General features: G+C 41.8%; 1 protein-coding gene across 1 annotated transcript; it reads right to left on the bottom strand.

Annotated features, from left to right (window-relative positions):
• Positions 1 to 204: 204 nt before the first annotated feature.
• Positions 205 to 25,792, bottom strand: TEKT5 (tektin 5). The gene is made up of 7 exons (XM_005508467.3): positions 25,043 to 25,792; positions 23,778 to 23,861; positions 22,298 to 22,368; positions 20,491 to 20,634; positions 16,376 to 16,598; positions 3,312 to 3,466; positions 205 to 544 (listed from the first exon to the last, which is right to left on the bottom strand). Exons 1-7 carry the CDS (start codon positions 25,790 to 25,792, stop codon positions 331 to 333), a joined length of 1,641 nt encoding a protein of 546 aa, XP_005508524.2. The 3' UTR covers positions 205 to 330.
• Between the last annotated feature and the right edge of the window lie 731 nt (positions 25,793 to 26,523).

The raw sequence follows: 26,523 nt of genomic DNA, 5'->3' as shown, positions 1-26,523 counted from the left end.
CAGTTAAATCCTGTGTTGTACTAATTCTCTTGCAGTATGGTGTTTGTTTTCTCTAACTAGTAACTCATGTATATATGTCTTGTGATATCTGTGTGGTTGTTTTAGTGTGGTCTGATTCTGTTAGAATAAGTCTACTAATCCTATTTGAGTTCATAGCATCTACAGTTGAGAATACGAGGCTGTGCAAAGGAAAGAGGCTTGATCTCAGTTTTCATTGGTTTATTTCTATAGGATTTCAATTTTTGCAAAAACAGAATAATAGTGAATTCCTTGAGGAAATAGTTGCAACCTTTGCAACTTTGACATGCATGGGATATGCAAGGTCGCTGGTTAAGTGTAGCCAATGAGGCGGGGAGGGCTGGGGAAAACCTTGCGCATGTCCATGCACTTTCTGTCAATGAAGAAGGAGTTTGCCTTCACCGAAATGTCGTGTTCCAGCTTGGACTTGTTGACCATCAACATCTGCAGAGTATCACGGGCTTCTTGCAGACGTTGCTTTAGGGTCTGTAAAGTGTCATCTATAGTGTAAACTTCAGTGACAAGCCTGAAAAAAGAGAAGGGGACAGGTTGCTCACATAACTTCAGCAGCCACTCACCATGTTCCTGTTAATGGGAATAACTGTTGCATGTGCAGCTCTAGAATCAAGATTTTCTGTGAGCTGATACCCGCCCCATTTCTTCCAGTGGTTTATCAGTGGAGATGTGGCAAATCTTGTGTAGCCACTGGGCTGGTAAACTCTGATACTGTCAGCTTTGTGTTTTGTCTGATGTTCTGTTAATTGCTCAGTGCACCATAGACAGTAAAAAAGATTCTTTTCATTTTTATTTTCTTTTCTCCCAGACTCCACTTTAACATGTTTTGGGATAGTCCCAGTTGTTTCAGCACAGAAAAACTGGACTTTATTAATTGTTTTCTGTCTAATCCTTTCAACTACAAAGTTGGCAGCACACACTGAGAACAAGTGCCAACATCAGCACTTCCTTTGAAATAAACAGCAAACTCAGATAACAATTACGTGTTACAAAGAAATGGTTCATTTGATATTTTTTTCCCTATTACAGTTGAGCTATTGGTCTAATTCTCACATAAAATAAATACACTTAACAAAGTATTTAAAAGCAGAAAAAAATCATTAAGTGAATTAGCAAAACGTTTTGCTTTCTCAGATAGGATTTTGTCTCTAAGAAATATATTTTATTTGAGATGTTGAGTTACGATGACCATAATATTCAAGAATTTGGATCAGTTAAAGCATCCAGCACAACCTGGTGTGGATTAGGGAGCTGTGGCCGAGCAAAATTCACATGCACTGGAGGAAGAGCAGGATGTGCTCATTATCTGGCAATATAACTACATCTAGTAAATGGTGTCCTTGTATGAACATTTTGGCTAAAATATTAGAAATCATATAAGACTGACAGAAAACTTGTGTGTATATTAAGGCTAAAATACTTCCAAATAGCTGTGCAACAGCTTGGGAAGCTCTCCCATAGCTGCCAGGAGGAGCTAGATTGATTCAGAACCCTGGGTACTACTTGGTTTTAAGTATCTCATGTTTATCCTTTCACTCTAATTGACGAAAACATCAAAAGACATTCTAATGTCCCAGTGACTTCAAATGAACCTTCCAGACTTTTTTAGACAGGACCCTTTGGAACATCAACAGCATCACTGGCAATTGTGGGAAGAAAGTATAATGTGACACTGTTTTTCATCCTAAATCAAGCAAGTTTTGTCTCTTGGCTACACACGATCCTGCTGAGCGACTGATGTCAATCATACCACTGCAGACACTCTTGGGGAAGAGATTTGCAGGGAGGGAGTAGAGACAGAACGAGACTCAGAGAAGTGTATTAATGTTTAAGGCCGTTGGTGTTTTGTTTGTTTGTTTTAATAAAATGCTGATACTATCATATTTGCATACATAACTGATGGTGCGGCACTAACTGAAGTGGCAAATGATCTGCTCCTATAGTAAATGTAGCAGCTGAGTGAATGCTACAGTCTAATCAGAAGTTTTTCTTGTTTTTCACAGCTAAGCGCCTGCATCCAGAACAGGCATGATTTGTGTGATATGAAAAGCCATATAAATACAGCTATCCAAAGGGATATAAAAGAATTCAAATCCAGACCAATATTTTGTGACAGAATGGATGTGGGGAGCAGAGCATGAAACTGAAGAAAACTAATATATGGATGCGCCAAAGGAAATGTCAAGATCTGATTAGGGAGGTATGAGGCTGAAAATATATATATTGCGTTGTACAATTTATGGTTTAAGGAGTTAGAAAAAGTGAAAAGACGCCAGTACAATAAACTATGATTTATTGCCTCTTCCTTGTTTAAATTGAAGCTGTTCACGTTGATAAAACAGTGTTTAGGAAAAATAATATAACTACTCAGTTTAAGCATCATGTACTTCATTAATCTTACTGTACGTGAAGCTGTTGTATACAGTGAGATTTTGCTAGGGACAAAAATAAAAGGGAGTAGTTTTCTACTTTCCATAAAAATAAGCAAAACTCTTTTACTAGACCGTGAAGTTCACTCCATCTGTGGGCGGAACCCTGGTGCAGTATTTCTTCAGGACCACCCCCACCTCCCCCCCGGAGCTTTTTGAAGGCAGTATTTTAAATAAGATATACTTGATAGTGTTCTTCTGGATCACTGCTGTGTTCCAGCTGAATTGGAGGGAGATAAATGGGATTAACATTCAGAAGAACCTTTTTTTTTGGTGACTAGGGAAGGAAGGCTTTTATCTCGGGTATCTTCTTGTATATACGGAAAGACACAACACATACTCTGTACATGATACAGGGGTCACCCAGCTGATGCCAACGTGTGCTGGGAAGCCCCCACAGCTCTGTAACCAAAATGTATGCTGTATAACCAAAATGCCTGCCAAAGGAGCTAACCTGTGCAAAGATGATACCGGAGTTGCTGTACAGCTGAAAACTAGTTGAAGCAGTAAGAAATGCTCCCTCATTTGTATTTGCATTAACTTTTCAAGGAGCTTGACCATTACATAGTTGTTTGCATCAAAAGACAGGATTTTGTCTTGGATAACATGTTCTTAAAATTAGGTCTTTCCTGAAGTGAAGTCTTGTGTTTCATAGAGTGCAGAATTAATTCGTAAGTCCCGACTCAGCCAGGAGACTGAACCCCAAAGGGTATCAGCCAGCAACATGCAATTGAGCTCTTAATTGTATCCTAATGTAACGAATGCAATTCTCATCTCATCAAACTGATTCACACTCATTAAATTTCCTGTTCCTGAAGGGAGGGATGGAGTCATTTGGCTTTTACTTACTGCAGTTGAGGTGCGTCACGGCAAAGTTCCATATTGGGCCGGTTAGTTCTTCCCACCAGGCGGGTCTGGGCCACCTTCAGCGGGTACTCCTTCGCCTTTATGGATCTCTCCAGTAACATGATTGTATCTTCTGTCTGGAAGATTTCCTGAAGGATCTGAACAAAGCAGAACGTTTTTTAAGCCTCACGTGCATACAAAATAAGAACGCGCCCCCTCTTTTAAACACTCCTGTAGGAACTGCTTCAATTCTGGCATGTTAATTGCTTAATTTAGGGGAGGAGACTACCATAAACTCATAAATCAGGTGGATTTGTATAACGTTGGCTTGATCTTGCCATTTCTTAAAAAGGACATATGGCAATCATATCAAAGCCAGGAGGGGGCTGTACACTCATACATCATATGAAAGCATTTAATGAGGTTGTTCCTGAAAAACAGGTGAACAACATCCACTAGGAAATGCATCATCTCTTTCCTATTATAAAATTAAGACATTTGTAGGCAAATTGGAATATAAACTTAATACAAGCAGAAGAGAAGCACTGAATTATTGGGATGAGAAATTCCAACCATGTTCTTGTGATGAAGCCGTTTTCATAGAGGCAGTGTTTATAGCTTTATAGGGAGTTATTTCTACTTCGCTTCATTTTACTCCTAAATAAAAAAAATCTGCTGCTTGATCTATGAACATTTTGCAAAGGTGAAATTCCAATAAACTATCATTGTCCTTTAAACCTTCATCCAATTCTGATTTTCTTTTGCCCCATAAATTCCAAAGCAATCAGATTTATCCTTTCTGAAATTGTTTCATATTCCAAGTAATTTGGGGACATTTGCTGCAAGAACATATGAACATAAGTCACGTTTTCACACTGAAACTAAATTCTCAGAGTTTTGAAAACTCCACTGGGAGCTGTGGAGACAAGACCAACTTCCTTTAAAGGCTTATTTTCTGTAAATGGGGAAGATATGGAGTGAAACATCACCAAAAAGGAGAAGCCCATGGAATTAGTACAGCATAGTTTTTAGTCATTGTTCATGTTATCATATAATCGTGTTATCCCTGAGAATCCTGTATGTGTTTCTTACATATTTTAATCTTTACGAACAAAATTGAGAAATTGCAAGGGAAAAGTTTTGTTCAGTCTTACAAAAGAAAGATGGGAAAAAATGTTTATATTTGGGTAACATTTCCCAGCCAATTGATTATTATGTTACTTTCGTTGATCAGGATTCATCACAACCTGTTCAGGCTTTTCCCGTACACAGCTTTAAAATGGAAGAGAACAAATTGAACTGATGTATTTTCTCAGCCAGTCTACTAAAATCAACGCAACTTGAATTTTAACAACCACTAAAAATGGTGTAATGTGACCTAAATTATGCTGCTACAACTTGCTTACACACTAAGATGTACCAAGTTTGCTAATGATGTTTGTGCTTTGAAAGTCAAGTTAGTTCCTGCTGCTGAAAGGTTATTTTTCGGCAAAAGCCGAAGAGTTAAGGATGCTGGGAACCTGCCCCAGTCTGAATCCTTCAGGGCTTGTTGATGTTGTATAGCAGAGCAATGCGAAAGATCTCCTGGCTGTCCACACCAGTTCAGCCCTTACAGCAACACAATTTTCCAAGAGATGAATCATTTTGGACCCCAAGGAGCAGCGTATGAACACAATTGTGCTGGTCTGAAGTGAGATCTCCACACCATGCTGAGCCCTTTGGGTCCAAGGTTGGTTCTCACAGAGCTTAAGAGCATCTTCACCCAAAAAGGAGCATTTATTGCTTAGAGACAGCTGGGAAAAAAACCTGTTTTGTTATGAAGGGAACATCATCTGGAAGAAAGTGAGACTAACAGTAGTAAATTTCTTCTTATAAGTTTTTTTTTCCTGCAGTGGTTCCTTCTTAATTAGATAATCCCTGTAAACTAGCTGTGTTTTACAGGAAATATTTATGCAGATAATCCAGTGCACTTTGGTAGCTATTTGTTTTGCAGAGGAACTACTTCTGATAAGAGCACATTGTTAGATACATTATTTTACATCCTGCTCATGATTTTACCAGTTACACATACTTATTTCTATAGATAAAAAACAAGGGGAAGAGACTTAATGAAGTTAAATATTCTTCATTGTGCATCAAGGCCACATCCTCTTCCCTGAAAACACCAAGGATTTGGGTCTTGTGCTGCTCAGAAGCAGAATTTGAGTAGTTTGTGCTCTTGTGAGAACTTTGCTAATATAAACTCTCTAAGAGAATCCAGCGTGTTCACCCGCACATGCCAAAGGTGGGTCCGGCTCCAAGGTGATGTGTGGAGAGTTTGTCCCACCTGTCAGTCCAGGAGAGGACTGTTCCCACTGCTGACCAAGCCCGTGGGTCCACGGGGACGCCCCAAGGCCGTGAGGCAAAGGCCAGGCGGTGTTTTCAGCATCACCCGCGGCATCGCAGGGTCCTCCTTTCCTGTGTTTATGTTACAGCTTCTGCCACCGCGGCGGCGTTTCCCGTCCTACGCCTCGCTGCACGCACGTCAACAGACTCACTGCCACGCGGGTCTGTTACCTGTTAGCCTCTTGCGTTAATTCTCCTTACAATTTGGAGCAAATTGTAAGCAGGTGGATTTGTTTTTAATAAAGTGTCATTCCAAATAAAACCAATCACAGAATCACAGAATCGACTGGGTTGGAAAAGACCTCAGAGATCATTGAGTCCAACCCTTGGTCCAACTCTAGTCCGTTTACTAGATCATGGCACTAAGTGCCATGTCCAATGGAACAAAGCAGCGTGTATCTCAGCCCAGTAAGAACTGAGCAAAGTTATGTCTCAACTTCAGAAAGAGCTGATTTGGGTTATTTGGTTTCTATTTCTGGTGGAACAGAGGGCTTGCAGTCTCAGTTCAGATTGTGGGTAGGACCTTTGTGGTTCAGACTGTGACCTTTACTGGTAGTAAAACACTTTTTCTCTTGGGCAGCAGGTGGAAATGGTGATTCACCTTTGTGAAACAGTGCGATTAAAGCAGGCCTGGAGCACCTCGTTAGAAATGAACCACGACTGTGAAACCAGCTCCCCAGAGCCATGCCCCAGATCACAAGTGCGCTCGTGCTCAGGTAACCATGTAATGCCAACACTGTGCTGATACCTTCTGTCCTGTGATAATATAGATCAAAACAAATCGTTCAGTGAGTGGGGTTAAATTATAAGCTCTCTTACACCTAATTAGTGCTAATTGTTCTAATCAGCTTAGAGACGAGGATGAAATTAATATCGTCTGTGAGAAAATGCTTCTCTTTATTCAGAATTCAGTAGATGATTAGTCATGAAAAGAGAGCTTTTATCTAAAAGTCACTGAAAACTCAGTTTTATAACATTTTGTGTCAGCACAATCTGCAGCAACTATACTTGTGTGCCACACGACTTCCTTAGATGCTCCAGTGTCCTGCTCAGAGGGCAGGAGTTGTCTGCAAGCACGTTATGCACAACCAAGGCAATCGATCAGTGCTACTGAGCAAACCCTTATTCATTCACCAATGAAAATGTTGTTTAAACCTGCCTGTGAACTCAAAATTCAAATACGAAACTATACATCCACCTTTAAGCCCTGCTTGGCTACACATGAGTGGATGTGGCTTAGGTTCATTGTGTGTTCTCAATTCTTTTCTTAGTTTTTTTTTTTCAAAACGCCGTCATTTAAGACAGACAAAGCAAAATGTCCTCAGGGGAACCAACTCCAGCACATCGCAGCAGCTTTGTATGAGCAGTTTTTGATTACTCATTCTGGCCACACATTGGATAAAACGACTTAGATAATGTGATATCCACGAAGGGATTGGCGGGGAGGATCACCAGACAGCGTTGCACCAGCCAATGTCATTTCTGGATGGCCTCCAAGGGCAGGAAGCAAAACCAACGGCTGAGCAGCGTGTTCCTCGAGCAGGGTGAGGGACTGGCCGGGGCAGGGAACGCTGGACACGTTCCCTTCAGGACACGAGTGAAGTTTTGTGCTGCAGCGTTCTGGAGAGCTTGGAGAAAACTGCACTCCCACTGTTCTCTCACTTCACCCAGGACAGCTGGGTACAGTGAGACGGACTCATCATGTAATCAGGGTAGACTTACGTACAGCATTAGCATTTTTAAATGCTGCAGTCTGACAGCTCCCTTGTTTCCTGGTTGTTTCTGAGGTTTGGTCAGTGTTTAGTATCTGAGTGCAAAAAGCAGCAGGCAGGTAATGTGCTGGGAGGGACAGTCTTGTGCCTCCTCATTTTTAAAATGTCTTTATATTTAATGTTTTGCCTCTCAGTTATTTAAACTTGTTTCCATATTTCAACCAAATTATTTTGTAGAAGTTATGTTTATTGAAGTTATCATATGTAATTGAATAAATAGTGTAACTGTGACTGATTTCACAATTAATTTTAGGGTGTATATCCACACTATTTCAAAGCAAAACCTATGATATATGGCAAAGTATAACCCAGAGCTTGAATCTGAAATTAATTTGGACCTGACAGGCTTTACTGTCATGTTGTAGACAAATTCTTGGCCAAGATTACCACGTCCCTTGCTCTTGTTGGTTTTAGGGGTTTGTTTCTTTCCTTTGAAGCTTAATTGAAGGTCATTATTTTATGACTTATCAATTTTCGTTTTGTTTTTTAATCAGATGGTGGTGGGAAATAGTCCCAGAATCTTTTAAGAAAAGAAGAAAAGCACATTTTAAAGAAAAATAAAATTGCACTTGACAGAATGAGACATTAGCAGGTAATGCATTCAGATAGTTTAACTGTGTTGAAGCAGAATTGGAATTGTTCTGAGCAGTAACTTTTATACATTTGTTGTGCATAACCACAGGATGACTGAGTTTCACAGGTAAGAGAAGCTGAAGTTTAGTTTGTGCCCAGGGAAAGTATCGTCAAACTGATGCAGTGCACAATTCATCAAGCGTGTTGGGAGTGGAGAGCTAGGCCTGGACTTGGGAATATTGCAAGCTTATTTATAAAGCTTCATAACAATGGGAATAGGGTTGGTATAACTATAGACAACAGAACTGAAAGCTAAAGCACGGTCTAAGTTCTACGTGTACCAAAGGATACCTATAAAATCACCAACTTTTTCTTTAGAACTGTCCTAAATATGACATTTTCACAGAAAATTGGAAAGTATTGGAGTGTAAATACTATACTTTTAAAACAAATAAGGTTTTAAATATACATCTGGACATTTAGTCTATGTCCTTACATAGATTGGTCTGTTTAGCATAGGCTGAAACAGAGGGCCCAGGGTATATAACGGTTTACAATCTCACAAAAATCCTCTTTTCACTGAATTGCAGTATGCCTTTTTCTACTTTAATTTCTGAAAATATCTATCAATTTCACATTTATATGCAATCACTTTCTATTTAACTTTTCCATTGGTCCTGTTTATTTTAAAACAGCTTTATTAAAATTAATGGGGGAGAAAAACATGGGAGCATTTAACTTGGCCTGGATTTTCTAAAATATTTTCAAAATAACAGAGGAAGTCATAACTGTGTACAAGGAAATGCTTAACTCCTTGCATACCTCCTTGCTACACTTTTAACTATCAAAGAAGAAGAGTAAGTGTCGGAGCTCTGTTGTATTTCCCCTCCATTTTATACTTCATTGTGGTTTTGGGTGCTGTGGTTTTGAGCGCATTGTCATTTAGGAGAACAAAATTAAGTGCTATGTTATTAACGTATTTTTGCTAAACTTGGTAAAAGTAATAATAAAGCAGGCAGTTTGGGCCTTGCGCATGCTCTGTTTTAAGTTACTTCGTCTGAGAGATGGACATACATCCCTTTATAGAGAGAAGATGTGTCTAGAAAGAGATGGTGCCAGAGAGATGGCTGTGGCTCATGGATCTGCTCTACAATTTAGATTCTTGTCAGGAACGAGATACTTTCTAGTCATTAAAGAAATTTCAACCCAGTCATGGTAAGCGAGATTGGCCCTGACTTTAGAGCCAATGCAATGTATTTATGCACCTTCAGAGCCTGAAAATGCTTCTTTTCTAGAAAAGCTGCTATGTATGTCTATATTTCCTGCAAGCTGCTCCTTTCTGAGAATAAGAACCTGGTTTATAAATGTATATGATCACTGCTGTCTTGAACTAAATCCTGTTTCCTCTGCCAAGCCTGTACGACCTGCCCGAGTGTGACGAGCTGCAGGGGAGGAGCAGCAGCCGCCTCCAGTTTCTCACACATAAATGTTGTGACAGAAATAAGTTCTATCTCCTACATCAACGCCAGCAAAGCCTGACATCCATTCACTCCAGGCTGCCTTTACTTAGCAGCTGTGTGTCCCTCCCTGTGAGATTCCTGTTCTTTTGTAAATAAAGACACTTGGATTCGTGACGACTGGGGTACATCCTGATGCGCAAGGGCTGTCACTTGGTTGAGATACCTCCATCCTTCCCCACGTCATTTTCCCCTGGCGCCGATCCGTGTGGAGCAGCGTTGCCGCAGGTGTGCTGAGGAGCCACCTCCTCCTGCTTGGGTTCTCCACTTGCCATATTAATAGTTTGTACCCTGACCTAGTCTCTGCAAGTCTTTATGATTTCATGAGATTAAGCAATAATTTTAGGAGGGAGAAATCTGGTTTTGTCTTCAAGCAAGTGCCTTCACTTTCACCTGTGCTTTCTCTTGGTTTCTAGGCAAAAGTCTATTCCTGGCTTAAAGAACTATTTCCTCCTTCAAACAGGTTTTTCCAGGCAAGTTTGAGCTGCCTGCACCAACCAGCTCATACCTTCCCGAATGCTTCTGAGTCACTCTTCATTAATCATCTGAAACTTCACTCTCACACAGGTTCCAATGTTAAATGATAAGATTACCTGTATACCCAGTCACCATGAAGAGACATGAAAAACCATGAATAACTGAGGTTTTAAGGCATAAAAAGAGGAAGGGGAAAAAAAGCAATCAACAAAAATATATTTTAAAAGAGATGTGAAGATCCTTTGGGGTCCGAGATGAAAGCTTTTGTGGAGTGAAGTATCTGCTACACGGATACTCCTTCCCACAGCTCACGACACTGCTGCACCTCCCTTACTCATTGCTTACAATGGCACCTCCCCTCCTATTTTAGTATTTCTTTCTATTCCTGTTGAGAGGAACAGGCTGTGTCCTTTTTAACAGCTGTAGGAGGGCTCCTCTCAGAATTTCTCAGATAAGAAGCTTGAAAAGTATTTCAGAGGCGGTAGGCAGTTGCTGCTTTTATTGCCACTGAGGTTTTCCTGGCTTTCAGTCTATATTTTATGCTAATTGTAAAATTAAGTAGGTTTATTTGTTGAATTAGAAGAAAGTTGTGTAAATATAAAGTGTTCTCAATTCTTCTAGCCAACGGATAAAAATACTCAATAGTTGCTAAGACAGGAGAGGTTTTTCTTACATTTATAAATACTATTTTTCTTAAATTTAGAATTATGTGAAGGATGGAGACACTGAGGGGATGACTTATTCAACAGATGGTGTAACTTATTTAAGAGACGGTGTAACTTAGTAAATCCTGGAGGCTTTTCAGGTATAGAGTAAAAAATATACCAGGCAAAAAGAAAAGGCGGAGTTAATTTCCCTCATATATCGATGTAATATTCTGCCTCTTCACACCCCAGGGGTTAAAGCAAACAAAGAGCAGCTCTGTTTCTAACAGCACACAGTCTCAGGGAGCCGAGTGGAAATATTCTAAATCATGGCCACTTGTTTGCTGGAGCAGGTGGTTACTTTTTCATCATTTTCCTAAACATGTACCTGTTTTTCTAGCACCTTTTGGCTCCCTGATCGGCGGGGCTGGCAGGAGGCTGGCGCTGGGTGCTGAGCCTCGGGGCGCAGAACCGCTCTGAGCGCTGCGCAGCTGGTGGAGCGGGCAGAGATAAGCTGCCGTTTAGGCTCGGCATAAATACTGGACTATGTAAACATGTCACTCACTGTCTGGTCTGACTGATTCCCAGAGGTGATGTACATAAACATCCTGCCCTGTTGGTTATTTCCCGAGACTGAAGCAAACGTAACTATTTACGTTAATATTAACTATATGGAAAAGAAATGCAAACATATTAATGAGGGGCTGGCACCATGATTAAAGGTTTTCCTCCTTTTCCTAAAGATTTGTGTACTTTTACACTAGATGTAAAATATATTTACCATAATGTCTCTTGGCATAGACTGTTTCTGGAGGCATGCTGAAGACGACATACCACCCTATTCTACATCAATTTGTTACACTGTTTTCTGTTCACCTGCCTAAAAATCTGGTCCTAGAGCAGCTCTGAGCCTGACCAGAGTCACACGTTGGGATTAGACTCTTGGAGAATATTTGCATCTCCAGCTGACCACGTGCTCTGTGAGCCCAGTGACGGTGAAATCTGCAGAGCTGTAGTACCTGCTTTGGTTTGTCATCTAACCCTTGCCAAATACACAGCTGGGTGTCTGCCTCCAGCACCTCGTATTTCCAGGGTTCTGCTGTCCAAATTCCGGATGAGTCTCACATTGTTATGATCAAGATTAATCCCAGAATCAAGTAAAATGGATTAATCATAGACTTGTGCAGTTGGGACAGAAATGAAAAATGGGATGTTTTCAGTCTTAGGATAAGAAGTCTCAGTTCTGCATTGTCTGCAGGTCACCAGTCTGTCCTGTAGAAATTCCTCTTTGGAAGCCAGAGATGGTAGAGAGATCAGAGCTTTCAGGGAGAACATTGATCTTGATTTGAGTTCCTGGTGCTAATAGAGCCATCTGGCTGTGCTAAGCTGCCGCAATGATGCATTCCTTTGCTCTGAAAAATAAGTGGTTACGTTTTCCATCTAGATTCGTCTGGCTCTTGACTGAACACTGATTCTTCTTTCTGTTCAAGCAACAAGTCTTCTATTATGATTCTTTTTTCTTCTGTAGATATACTTGTGGACTTAGCAAGTTCTCTGCCCTTATCCCTAATGTTATTGGGATAAGCTAAATAAAGCAGTGTCATCTAGTGCTACTGACATCCCTGGTTTTAGCCTGCTAAGGAGAAAGTGGAGGAACTTATTCCATCCATTGTTTGTTTTCCAGTCCATTAGTCATTCTTGCAGCTGTGATAACTTCTGGGCTTTGGAGCTGCAGGAGGAAATGCTTTGTACCACACCCTTGCTCCCATATACCCTGTTTGATTGCCGCTATAAATATGGCAAATCCTCCTAGTTCTCCAGACAAAAATCTAGCAGAAATAGACAGGGAATAATTTTACTGTCAATTGGACAGAGACACATATAGAACAGGATTTTAAGGACAGTGTTTCCTTTCTGCATGTGACTGTTCAAAATTATACAAAAGCAATTTAATCCTTTTGCACTGTTCCCCATGCAAATCACTTCCCGGACTTCTGATAGATGGGGTTTGCCAGCCTCACCAGCGGCTTCCCGCACAGAAGTGTCAGGCAGGAAAAGGCAAACAGCAGGCAGTGAAAATCTGAAGTGAGGAGCACTCAGACAATTTCCTGAATACAGCGGGGAAGTGAGAGAGAGCTGGACCAGTGAGAGCAGCTGGACCAGGAATGCAGAAAAGCAAGTGGGAATCACTGACAACCAACACTCTTTGGAGATTTCCCTTGTGCTGACCTGGTTACTTGATCTGAATTTGGAGCCTGTTCAGTATTGGGATTCGGACCAAATTCCAAGCATAAAATAAAGGGTAAAAACACATCTGATCTGCCCCAAGACATCTCTAAGTTGCTAAACAATCCCTCTAACTAAATGCAAATCTTTGTATGTTCATAGTAAAAAATGTGAGGGGACAGGTGATGTATATAATAAAATGACACTGTATGCATCTTTTCATCATGCGTGTCATCTGGTAACTAGAAATTGAAGGCATTTAGTCTTGTTCAGACTGTTTCAGACATGAAAAAGAGTCAAAGGCTGTGTGCTAAGCAGATCGAATGTCAGGATTTGAGAAAGTTATTTAAGGAGCAAAAAATCTGGTTTTCAGATGCCTACGAGGAAAGGTTCTTAGGTGAATCTCTTGGCTTCCCTGAATTGGAAAGCGTGTCTAGTTAAGGCAAACTAGCTGAAATCTTTTTTTCCGAAGACTGTATTTTGTTCATGTGCTTCTAAAAATGGTGTGAAAACACTCTGTAGTGTCAACCTTGGTTAAATTGGCAGAACCTCTATCAGTTCCAACAGGAAAGACTTGGAGTCTATTATTCAATTGTATTTCAGCAACTCAAGGTAAATGGTGCAGGAACAGGTTAGAAACTGAGGTACAAGTCCTCCAGCAGTACTAGGAGCAGACCAAATGCTTATAAAAACAGATGGACTGCTGGTGCAGTTATTACTCTGAGACTTGTACAGTTTGTAACCTGAAATGGAGACATTATGTCATGGATGGAGAAGGTCTTGGCAAAACTCCTGGCATGATGCTTGATAGAAGTAAAACCAGGATACCTTCATCACAGAAACAGTCTGTCTGTCTTTTGGTATATACAACACACTTGTCTAGACATCAAGGAAGACAATATTCTAGAATACAACTAAGCAGAATAATAATGGATCACTGTTTTTCTTTACATTTTGTTTCTATGAGAAATACAAATTTAGTGTTATTACAATAAGGAAGCGCTGGAAGAAGTGCTGCAGACTGTTCACACAGAGCCCTCAATAACATACTTGTTATCAGATACTCTTGAGCTGGAATATTGACCCAGCAACCTTCTAAACAGCAGTCCTGGAAGGGCTGTGGCAGACAGCACCAGGGAAGAAGGTGTATAGAATTGTAGAATATTTTCAGTTGAAACAGACCTTCAGGATTATCAAATCAAACCATAACCCAACTCCAGCACTAAACCATGTCCCTAAGAACCTCATCTAAACACCTTTTAAACCCCTCCAGGGATGGTGACTCCATCACTGCCCTGGGCAGCCTGTTCCAATGCCCAACAGCTCTTTCCATGAAGAATTTTTTCCCAATATCCAATCTAAACCTCCCCTGGCGCAACTTGAGGCCGTTTCCTCTGCTCCTGGCGCTTGTTCCTGGGGAGCAGAGCCCGACCCCCCTGGCTCCAAGCTCCTTTCAGGCAGTTCAGAGATCAGAAGGTCTCCCCTCAGCTCCTGTTCTCCAGCTGAACCCCCAGGTCCCTCAGCCGCTCCATCACACTTGTGCTCCAGCCCCTCACCAGCTCCGTTCCCTTCTCTCCGCTCGCTCCAGCACCTCAAGGCCTTTCTACCATAGAACTTCACCCACATCTTAGCCAGCAATGGTTTTGCTCAATATTGTATTTTTCTTTCTTTTGACAACACTGGCCAGTCTGAATTACTCCTCACCAGCATATATAGTTTTCTTCTCCTTTAGAATTTTGTTATTCTGATGTAACTACATTACTATGGAGTTTGTGATGAGTAAAGTATCTGCTGTGTACCTGTGAACTAGTAACTCAGCATTATCAGCAGCATTAGTTCATCGAGTGCAATCTTATTTGACACTTGTTTTAACCATATGTAGCATACAAACTAATCATTCATTATACAAATCTAATTACTCTAATTTCTCCAGATAGCTTACTGTTACTATTTAATGGTGTAACAGCATAGGATATAATTTTTTTCCCATTATATACCAGTTGTCAGAAGTTATGTCACAGTATAAGCTGGGCTCCATAACAAAATCCCTGTTTGTACATTAATATCTCAAAACGCACTTCATTATTCCATAAGTACACCCTATGCTACCTTATGCCATGTAGGTTCTTTTATAAAAAGGGCACCTAAAAGCATTAGAAAAGGGCAAATAAAAAACGTGAAGCAAATGTCCATAGATTAAATCCATGAGAAATGTAGATGGATGGCAAATTCAGGGACAAACTGCTGTAGTTGGCTAGACCATATAAAACCTAAAAACATACAAAAAACTAAATTCAACATATTTCATGCCTTATAAGCAGGGAAAAAAAAATAATTTGTGCTGTAACTTAACACATATTTAGCTGGTTAGTTTGCACTTCACTAAATGTCTCTAAAAATAAACTTGAAAACATCATAAACCACTTATTGCAAATAGAATGGCAGGAAAACTCTATTGTTTCCAAGTCTGCACTGAAACAAATGATTGAACATGGGACTCCTATATAAGAGGAGTTTTAATGGAAGAATTTACTAAACTCTGGGTGAAATCAGATGAAGGTAACACAGCGAGTCTTGAGAGCTTAAGATTTTATCTGTCAGTACAGAGGCAGCACCTCTTGTTATCTTTGGAACATATGTTTCAAAATTCAAGTAATACACTTCCAACATGTCACTTATTTCAGGGAAAACTTACTGAAAAGGTAATACAGATAGAGATTAAAGCAGGTCTGTCTCCTTCTGTGGCATTTCTGCCTTGTATAATATGAAGAAAAAGGCAGAACAAATGTTTGAAAAGTTCATTGTCTGACCGATTCCAAAATAGCTGCTTTCCAACCACAACCAGCCAAAATGCAGGTTAAAAATGTGGAAATGTATTTATCAAAAGCGAGAGGAAAACTTGGAACCTTGGTGTCAATGGTGGACTAATGACATTCTGTATGTAAATACTTCTAAATTGTAGATAATTTAGGGCTTTTCCCATAATGCCGCAAAATGAAAGTGCAAAAACTTCGTCTTCTCTTTCCCCTACACCACATAAATGTGCTACTGTTTGTGGCCTTTTTATTTGCACTTGCTAAAGTTAGCTCACTGTTTAAAAAAAAATCATGCCCTATTTCTGCATCAGGAAATGGCCGTGGAATATAATCCATAAATGTAAAACAGAAAAAAATACTATGTAAAAGATTTTTCCCCACTTAAAACCTGTGAGTTGCCAATGAATGTAATCAGTGTGTGATTAGGGACAGGTGTTGCCTGGTCTCTTGTAAAACCGTGTCATCCCATCAGGCTGCCTGGCTCGGAGTGAGCTCTTTTCAGGTGTGTGCGGTTCAAACTCACCCTATGAGGACAAGTAACACAGGTGTATCTTCTGAGGAGATGTTAATGCAGGAAGGATGGAAACACCAAAAATTTCTGCGCCTCTCAGGTACAACTAAGATGATACACAGCTGCCACCTCTTAGGGGCTCTTACCTTGGCCAGTTGTGCCTGCAGTTTGTTCTTTGCATCAGCGACTTCAGCGATGCGGTGGTTAAAGGCCAGGTTGGTGCTGACGTACTGGTTCCACATCTCCTCAGACGTGGTCTCCAGGGCAACCTCTGCATCCTCTCGGAGCTTCACAGAGTTGGCCCTTGCGTGTTGAGCGTTCCTGATATTGTCTTCGCTGAATTTAGCCCATGTTGCAGGAACTGAAATACTGGAAGGAAATTTAAAATAAGGGGAAGACAAAAGATAAAAGTTTAGGTGAGCTATTTTCTGTTGAGTAATAATTACACTGAGATTAAGTGTTCATTCATTGAATTGTGCGAGCACACGCATCAGGTGATTCTACTGGTTTCATACCCACTTTCTCTTTTTTTCCCTCTATAAACCAAAGATTTGGCAACACCACATGAAGATCTTGGAGAGCTGTTACTTCAATGGAATTTCTATGGTGTACTTGGATATTGTGGCTCCTAACTAAAGGTCTTTGTGGCCCTGGCATCAACTTCAGAGTAAGTAGGTTTATGTTTTGCTGTATGAAGAATAACTTTTTATTGCATGCTTCTTGCTTATTGATGCTTGAAAATAGTGTTTCAGGATCAGGTATGAATGTCAGCAACACACCTTCTTCTGGTATTTAACAGATTGGGTGAGGGTCTGAGTTCAAACCTGCTGCTGTATCTCAGCTGAGATTTGACGCGTTTCTGTGACAACGTTCAGAGAGCTTATCGCCTTAGTGGATCATTACGTTATTTAGCATGATCTCCTATGCATTGCACACCATCAAATTAGATTCAAATATCATCTACTTTTGTGAACCCAAACCTTTATCCTGGGGAAACTGAGTTAAGTGTCGCCAACCACCAGAGAACATGAGAGCCCAACCTAGTTTAGAGAAAATAAGCAAGAAACCGCAGGAGAAAGGATGGTTACACAGCTCTGGTCTGCTAGCAGAGCAGCCCTATCTCATGAGATATGAATGATCTGGATAATAAAGCATGTGGCTCTGGCATCCCAGTGGCCTTCATCACCAGAAGGAATGAGAGTAGGGAAATGGATGAGGCACTGACCTCCGAGTGAGGAGAACTGGAATTATCTCCCAGCCCCAACACTGTCCTTCTGTGTCATTTGGATAGATACCTCCATCCACTTCTCTAGGCAGTCAAGTGAACACCTCTGCTTTAACTTACATGGATGTTACAGTTAAATTCATTGTATCTGTGAGATGGGCAGAACTGACTCTGCTATGGAAAAGCCGATGAATGTACAGAGACTGAATACAGGGCTCCCGCACTGAAAAATGCCACCCAGGAACATTCCTGCCACAATATCCTGCGTGTAAACAAACCTGGGGGTGCTTGGGTTTGTGTCCACGCTTCACAGATGGCCTTCAATATCATGGTGAACATCATTATGAACATAAATCCCAGAGTCAAGTCTTTCCAAACTGGGAATCTGTGGGGCTCTAAACTTGCAGCCTGAGCCCCCAGCTTGAGAACTGGAACAGCAGAAGTGACTCTTTGGAGTTAAGTTCACCACCTTCTTCACTGCAGCACCCAGCCTACCAGTCATTCTCCCTTCACCCAGAAAGATTTAGGGTTTTTTATGGAAAGGTACAGATATTTTACTTGCCAAACTGAAACACTGAGACAAACTTCTGCCTGCATTTAGACTTATTTCTCCACATAAAACTTCCTCCTAAGAGTTATGCCTGTTTGTTAAACTCTGCAGGGACAGGTCACTATCTATTGAGTTCCACATTTGCTTTAGGTTTTAACTGAACACTGAGAATAAATATTAAGGGATGCAAAAAGAAAAAGTTAATTTTGTCAGCACTTGTTTTCTCAGGAGCCCTTTTTTCAGTTTTTTTATAGTCTATTCCTCTCTCTCCAAACTGAAGTACTGATCTTCCTAAACGATTTGGAATTCCTTAGTGCCACACATTTATTTAGGTAGCTTTAGGTAACCAGCATGGTGCCATAATAAAGTGCATAAATCAGTGTACTAAATCTGAGCTGGGATTACTCGCAGCTACTGATCCAGACAATCTCAGTGTACTTTCTGTATGGTATTGGGATTTGTTTTGTTTTCTGGGGTTTTTTTACCCCTCTATGGTGTGATGACAAATGCGTTTTCACCAGGGGCCACATCAGCCTGGCGGTTGCCTTCAAAGGGCATTTATACAGTCCTACAATTCCATTTGGCCCTTTGAAGGCAACCGCCAGGCTGATGTGGCCCCCAGTGCCAATGAGTTTGACACCCCTGCTCTACGGCCTGATGGTTATTTTCATATTCTCATCAGAAAAATAAATTTCCAAGTAGGTTTCCATCTTGACTATCTGAAATAGTTAGTACTTAATCTGTTCTTTAACACTGCCTTTTCAGACTGCAATTGATCCGGCTGGCTCTGCTGAGGCAGAAAACACCTGCTCCGCTCCCCAGCGCTGCAGGTATGGCTCAGTCTGCCAAGCGGTTTCTGGAAAATCCTAATGAAAAATGGCATTTCTTTGGGTAATGGTTGGTGGAAAAGGAAAAGGGCTGTAAAACTTACCCACATGAATCTGCTTTTTTCCCTGAGCTGACAAGAATAATTTTATTCATTGCTAGTCCTAAAAGGAGGTAGTGTTACTAGAGTCAGCAGAATCCCTGCCAAGTTTCCTTCGGATATGCCCTCCTTTCAGCAGTGAATGAGGTGATCTTTTAATGAAAAGCAGAGCATAAGTAAACAAATAATACTGATTATTTTTTTTCTCCTTCCAGCAAGACAGAGTCATTATCATTTGAGATTGTGGAGCACATCCACCATTCAAGCATTGCTATGTTAAAGAGTGATAAGGGAACTAACAAGTCATTAGCACAAAAACACTGCCCTCTATTGTAAGCTGCTTTTCCTCTGCTGTTGCTTTTGGATTAGATGAGGCCACTACTAATAAACAGTTTTTAAACTGTATACAATTGGGACATTTTAGCTTAGTAACTTTAGTTCAGGCTGTAATGCTAAAGCTGTGCTAAATCTTTTTGATCATCCTGTGTAATATCTATCTCTGTATATCGATGGCCTAATTGCTAAATAACCCAAGCTATTTTTACAGAAAATGTATATAATCCTTGGTGTACACTTGCATGCTGCTTACCACATTGCACTTAATTGCACACCTTAGCTGAATTTTTATTTTATTGGATGTGGGTTTGGAACCTGAAGACCACAGAACAGTATAAATAAAAACCAGAGAGAGGTATTTTTAGGGACATGGTTTAGAGCCACCAAGATGCTGAAGGGAGTGGAGCATCTCCTGTGTGAGGAAAGGCTGAGGGAGCTGGGGCTCTGGAGCTGGAGCTGGACAAGAGGAGACTGAGGGGGGACTCATTCCTGGGGATCAAGATGGAAAGGGGGAGTGTCAGGAGGATGGAGCCAGGCTCTTCTCGGTGACAACCAGTGACAGGACAAGGGGCAATGGGTGCAAACTGGAACACAGGAGGTTCCACTTAAATATGAGAAGAAACTTCTTCCCGGTGAGGGTGGCAGAGCCTGGCCCAGGCTGCCCAGGGAGGTTGTGGAGTCTCCTTCTGTGCAGACATTCCAACCCGCCTGGACACCTTCCTGTGTAACCTCATCTGGGTGTTCCTGCTCCATGGGGGGATTGCACTGGATGAGCTTTCCAGGGCCCTTCCAATCCCTGACATTCTGTGATTCTGTTTAGAGGTGGACTTGACAGTGTTGGACTCGATCTTAAAGGTCTTTTCCAACCACAGTGATTGTATAATTCCATTATTTGCACAAAGGATTTGAAGGTGAGGATCCAGCAGCACCTCAGCTGTGAAGGATGCTCCTCACTGAGAATCACAGCTCAGCTCACAGCTTTGCTGCAGGGCTGCCAGCTCCTGCCTGGCCCCAACAACAGCAGCTCTGAGGGGGCAGGGAATATCTCAGGATGATGGAGGGTTGGAGGGTTTCACACCAAGAAAAACCAGGGCCATACAGAGACAGAAGCCACTTCTTTCTTTATCACTCCTCAAAGGTAAGGCCAGGACTGGTGCTGTAATCAGGCTCCCACCTCCAGCAGGGAGCATGGAAAGACAAAGTTACAACAGCCACTTATACTCACGTCCCATCTATTTTTTCCACTCCATGGTAAAAGGCGATGCTGTCCGATGTGTTCCTCAGGTTGAAACACTTCTCATCGATGAAATGGGCTGAGGTTTTGTCAGCAAGATCCTGCTCCAGGGCATGCTGTGCATCTCTGTTGATACTGTGAAGGGGAAAGACTTTAATCTAAACCACCTCTAATACTGGTGTGCTAAATAGTGAATTGCTTTCATTAGCTTCCTACGGTGCTTCATTTTAAAGTTTGCTGGCATTTACAGTGCCTTGAAATTGCTTGGTGCTGTAATTTAGCTAGAGGGAGCTGCTGTTCCACTCATCCCTTCTGGCCTCTAGCCAGTATCCCCCCAAGAATTGTCTTTAACTCACTACCTGTAGAAATATTTGTCATTTTGATGACAGACAAACACAAGGGTACAAACTACAGGTAGTTGTTGTGTGGCATGAGGGAAGGCTTCAGAGCAAAAGGGGGAGCTTTGGGTGACAACCTTCGTGCCAGCAAAGCTGGGAGTGAGAAAGACCGGGGCAGAGCAGAGCCGTGGTTTCCCATCTCTCCTGATTTGGGGCACAAAGTCACTCAGCATAATTCAAATTGTACATCACCGGGAGAGCTGTTTAAATAGTTCTGCTTGTCTTGATCACAAGGAGGGAAATATGTCACTCCATCTCCGCTTTCTTACCCACAAGGAATTTTTGGAGTAACTTAATCTGCTTTGGCTCTTCCAAAAAGAGGGCGGAGCTGGCAGACCTTGGGCTGGAATGGGAGTAATGTGGATGAAGAAACAACCAAAGTCTTGCTTTCCAGTGCCTCAGGAAGACAGCAGACACATGGGCATTTTTTGCCAATATTGCTGTTTCTGTGATGTACTTGTCAGCACTGTGGGTCTGCCGGTGTGGTGACAGCACCGAACCCCAGGTACCCAGCAATGCCATGGAGAGCCAGGCAGAGCTCGTGCCACCAAATGTGAACTTGGCTTTGGTCCGATCACGCCCCCAATGTACTGCAGTGGTGGGATGAACTGCAGAAATGCATCGGACCTGACTCATGCGAGCCCTGAGTGCCATTAGTCAGATAATCGTTTATAAAATCTGCTTATGTCTTTTTCTCCCGTGATGTAATAATCAAGAACTGCACAACTTTCTCTTCCTTGCGTGTACTTGAACTGCTTCTTTTGAGAATCAGGTCACGTCAAATAAATACGACTTTTAAAATTTGTGGCAGTTCTGCATAGTTAACAGAACACTGTATTCAGAATAGTTTTACCAATTAAATGATAAGGCTTATGTATTATTTGAATTTACTAGGATATTTGTGCACTCTCAAAGAAATAAATTCCAAAGCCTCCCATAACAAAAACATCTATAAATACACATGAAAGTAATTTAGGTCCATTCCATAACTCCTCTCATACCTTATTATATTATTAGATTCCTGTTTGTTTGCTCTATGGTAAATTTCCTTTGAATTTAGTTTTGTAATTTAAAAAGACCCCTTTGAACTACAGTCCAACATGCCACATGGCAACATTGGCAGAACTAAGCTATCATTTTAGTGCCCCTAATTTTAATGAAGGATTTAAGATTAAGCGTGACTTTAAAAATTGAGTCATAGTCACCTTTAAATAGTAATTATTGCTCTTCTGCAGTTTAACATACAAATTCTATCGTCGGTAGGAATTAGAAGTGGAGGGCAATGAGCATCTAACAGGTGAAGTCTTTGCTTTTGCTATTTTCAATCTGTCATTAGGTAATAGCTAACACTGAATTCAGTTTTCCTATCTTTAAAACAGGGATTAAAAGTAAAGCCTTACTCCAGCTGTTGACCAATTTTCTGTGCGAGTTTTGTCAGTATTTCTTGGCACTCCTTGAATACATCGACCTCCTGCAGTGGAAAATATACAGTGTCAGTGCTTTCCTTCAACTTCATTTCTTCTAGTGGATTTACCCTTTTTATTCTGCATTTCAGATGTTGCAACCATCTCACAGATCTCAAATGCAATGTAGGTCAAGAAAGGATGTGTTTCGGTCCCTCTCTCAGCACTAAAAAGTTGTATATTTTGACTTGGTTTTGTATGGCTTTTCATATTTATTACAAATATAGATTTATAATATTTCATTTTTATATTTATCAAACATGTTCATAGATTTTATTGCATGGAGTCATTCTAATAAACACAAAGGCAATTTTTGCTTGCCTTAAGCATAATGAAGATACTTGAAACCTGAACCTTAATCCATTAAACTACCCTCTCTAACTACTTCTACATTTTTCTAGAGCAACAGAAATATTTTGCTAATAGTGGAGTAGATTAAAAATATATCTGATCTCAGAAACAGGCTCCCTAAGGAAACATATTGTAATATACTTCAATACCATAAATATCAGCCATAGAAATTCAAAGCCAGGTTCCACTCAGCTTAAAATAAACAAAACTATTCAAACCAACCACACAAAAAACTATGCCGAGATGGTAATTACAAACCCTCAGCCAACATTATGGTGTTCCAGCTCTTTTTAAAAAGTCTGGTTTAGCCCAACATACTCTCTTACCTAAGTGTGCACAGTTTTGAAACAGGGAATAAAGTGGTTTAAATTCTTTGGAATTCACTAAGCCCAGATTTAAAAACATAGCTCTGCCTGTGCACTTGTACAGTGCGTGTAGGAGCGACAGCAAGTTCCCAGCAGGCTTTCCAGTTATTACAAAATGAACCCTTGTTGTCCTTTCTTGTCAAGGTCTCGCTTGCTCCACAGCCAGAGCAATGCCTGGGAGACCAGGCCAACAGCCTTTCCTTTTCATTTTGAAAAAGTACACAGCCAATAAAACTTATTTTAAATATGTTATCAAAATGTTATTTATTTTTTTTTATTTAAAAGATTTAGCAATCACTACTATCATCATTTTCTTTGTTCAGTAATGCCATCTATATACCGAGGTAGTAAACCAGCATTTTCTATTTTAAGCCCTAAGAACTTCTGAGATTTTGTAGGCCATGGCCCCGAAAACAATCTAGAGACGTGTTTCTACCTTGTTCTACAGGAGCAGGGAAGACAGACCTGGAGAAGACCTCACAAGGATGCGAGGCTGTTCCTTTTCCTCCAGGAAGGGTGAATAGAACATTAACTATCCCCGCTATATATAGTTTCACCAAGTTTCTTTCTCTTTTCACCCCCTCAGCCTTCCGAATAAATGAAAGGAAGAAATTATTGCAATGTTTTTACCCCAATAAATATTTAGTTGGATTTTAGTTCTTTCCACAGCTTGAAAACTAAACTAGTAAGTCTGATCTTACCTTTATGAGGTTCTTTTCCACGTCGTCATGAACTAAGTCTATCTCCCTCCTCTTCTCGCGGTAGTACAGGCATTCCAGCGCGACCTGCGAGCAAACACGGGACATTTGTGATGGGCTCAGTGTTGTGCCGTGATACCTTGAACTGTGCTGATGTCAGGCAAGGACCATCCTTGGGGTCACACAGAATCAGAGGTGGCTCTGTTGGCTCAACTGATCTGCCTTGGTGCCTCATTCCTACTTCCCTGTTCATAACAATACATGCTCTCCAGGATTAGCTGCCGTTTGATTAGCTGCTTATGAACATGCAGCAAGGCCTCCTACATCTCAACAAGCCCAAGCTTTGCTGTGAGTGGTATGGATTAAAACACCCGTGTTGTTGTACAGTCATCCACAGCAAATCCTTTAATCTCGTCCCCCCTCATCGTCCCTTACCCGATGCCAAGGTTTGGCAGTTTCATACCTGTACAAGAGAACAACTGCAAAACTACATCGTTGAACTGGGAATTCAGTTTGCCTGTCCCATCAGATTAATTTTGCTCTTCATGTCTCATCCAGGTGTTTAGAACCATACTAAGCAATGAAACAGCATCAACTGGCACAAAACCTTTCAGCAGAAAATGTTCCCTGAATAAAAGCATCCTCAGCCCGCCACTCTGACCCAGTACAGATAACTGAAAGAGTTGTTATTGAATACTGAATTTGGGGTTTCTGTTTGTACTTGCCTAGAACCACGATAGACATAGCTTCAAGCGGCAGCATTCCACTTATTTATGCGATAACTTTGACTCTAGTTTTTGCACAGTTTGAGTTTTTCCTAGCATCATTTATTGACTCTGATATTACTGTGGCTTTTTGTGTTGCAGTTAATTCACCTTTAAGATTTTGGAGAACTTCAAAGTGTAAGACAAATGGTATGATGTCCTAAGCAAAAATACTATTTCCACCAAGCGACAGCAGGAAGTTCAGAACTAGATAAAAACATGGGGATATTGCAGCTCAGAGGGCCACCTTCTGCTCTCCTGGGATGTTCTGAGGGGGCTGGCCAGGCCTGAGGGACACTCGGCCTCAAGCAGAAAGGAAGGAGAAGAGGCGTGGAAATGTCTGGAGAGGTGTCTTTGTTGACTTTCATATTTAAAGCCCATGGTGGCCAGGCTTCCTTCTTGCGTGAGGGTCCCATTTCACCAAGATGTGTTTTGATGATAACAGTAAAAGCCACACTAGTATTCAACAGAGATAAAGGAAATAACCAGCTGTGTCAAACCTACCTTCAGTGGTCCTTGCAGTTCATCCACAGCGCATTCAAGCCGCTTCTTTGCCGTTTCCAAGGCTTGGGTCTCTTTCAGCAGACTCTCCAGCTCATAGATGAGCTCAGATCTCCAGAAGTCAATGTTGGACATCCTCTGCCCCAGGTTTCTTTTACTGTCCTCTTGCATCTGATAAGTCAGTTGATCCTTATCTTGCATCAGTCTCATGGAATCAGTGTTCATCCTACCAGCGCAGTACCTGGAGGCTTCCGAGCCTCGCAGCTGGGCCGCGGTCGCATGGTGCCAGTCGCGGGGGCTGTAGCGCGCGTGCAGGCTGGAGCGCAGTGCCGGCAGGATGGTGGGCGGCCGCCCGCTGGGGTTAAACTGGTTGTCGGAGTCGGGAGGGACCGAAACCACCTTGTGCAGCAGACTGGGCCGCCAGGAGCACAGGTGGCGGTAGCCGGGCAGGTAGTAGGACTGGTAGGTGTCCTTGGTGGTGCTGGTGGGAGGCAGGTCTGGGAACAGGCAGCTCTTCCTCGAGCCACAGTAACTGGCCACCTGCGTGGTGCCCAGGAACTCCATCCTGCAGCGGGACAGGCGGCGCAGCGCAGCCCCTCGCAGCCCCGGACACCGCCTGCTGCTGCGGGACACCTTGTGACACCGCAGGGAGGTCACCGAGTTCCGAGGGCTGTTCCATCCTCGCAGAGGACTGAAAGCTGCCTGGGTCCCAGCACTCCGGGGGATCCTCTTGACCCCCTGTCCCTGGCGCATTGTTTTTCTGCAGGAAAGCAGCACTTTGCCCTGCGGAGCAGCCCCTGGCGTGTTGGGACCTGGGGACTCAGACACGATGTGACGCTGTGGTTACAGCGCAGAGGGACTTGCCCAAGGGGGGATGTGGGTTTGTCTACACTGAGCTTACCTTGAGCAAAAGAAATACAAGTTTGAGTTCAGAGCGGTTCACATGTATCAGTCAGTGGCTGCAGGGAAGTGCAGCCCTGCAGATAAGTCTGAGCCAAATCACAGGCTCTGGGAGTCGTCTCTTACCACTGTCTAGTGATCTCTGCAGATGGTTCGGTCCGAATGCACAAAAAACCCCATAAATACCTTGAACTTTGCTCTTCTGCCTCTCACCTGTGTTCATCTTGAAAGTATAAAAGATGGGAGAGACCTTCCTCTTATGATTATTTTCCTCCAGTTTTAAATGTTGACTGACATCTCAGATAACTTAGTTTTCTAATTTTCCCTTTCAGCTTTATGGCCTGTCTGGCAAAAACCCATTTCTGAAATGCAATGCTCTAAAGTCACATTGTGACCAAGCGTCCTGTGCCAAGCGTTTTGAACATAAATAAATACTTCTAATTAGGCGCTGTATTTCACTGTCCTAAGAGTCCTTAAATCAGCACAGCTTTCTTCTAGTTTGAATGCAAGACAACTGCTATCTTTTTGTCTTCTCCAGATACATAACAATGGAACAGCTCATTAATCTTTTTCATCTTGAGGAA

Source organism: Columba livia, chromosome 15 (genome assembly GCF_036013475.1).
Source record: "Columba livia isolate bColLiv1 breed racing homer chromosome 15, bColLiv1.pat.W.v2, whole genome shotgun sequence".
NCBI lineage: Eukaryota > Metazoa > Chordata > Aves > Columbiformes > Columbidae > Columba > Columba livia.
The sequence above is the reverse complement of the archived record's forward strand: the minus strand, read 5'-3'. Positions and strand labels throughout refer to the sequence as shown.

Excerpts from the sequence above, each read along its gene's own strand:
- TEKT5 (XM_005508467.3), bottom strand. The coding sequence starts at position 25,792 with ATGCGCCAGGGACAGGGGGTCAAGAGGATCCCCCGGAGTGCTGGGACC. Across the intron at positions 23,862-25,042 it reads AACTGCAAGGACCACTGAAG|GTCGCGCTGGAATGCCTGTA; the intron begins GTAGGTTTGACA and ends GTTTGCTCGCAG. Across the intron at positions 20,635-22,297 it reads AAAATTGGTCAACAGCTGGA|TATCAACAGAGATGCACAGC; the intron begins GTAAGGCTTTAC and ends TCCCCTTCACAG.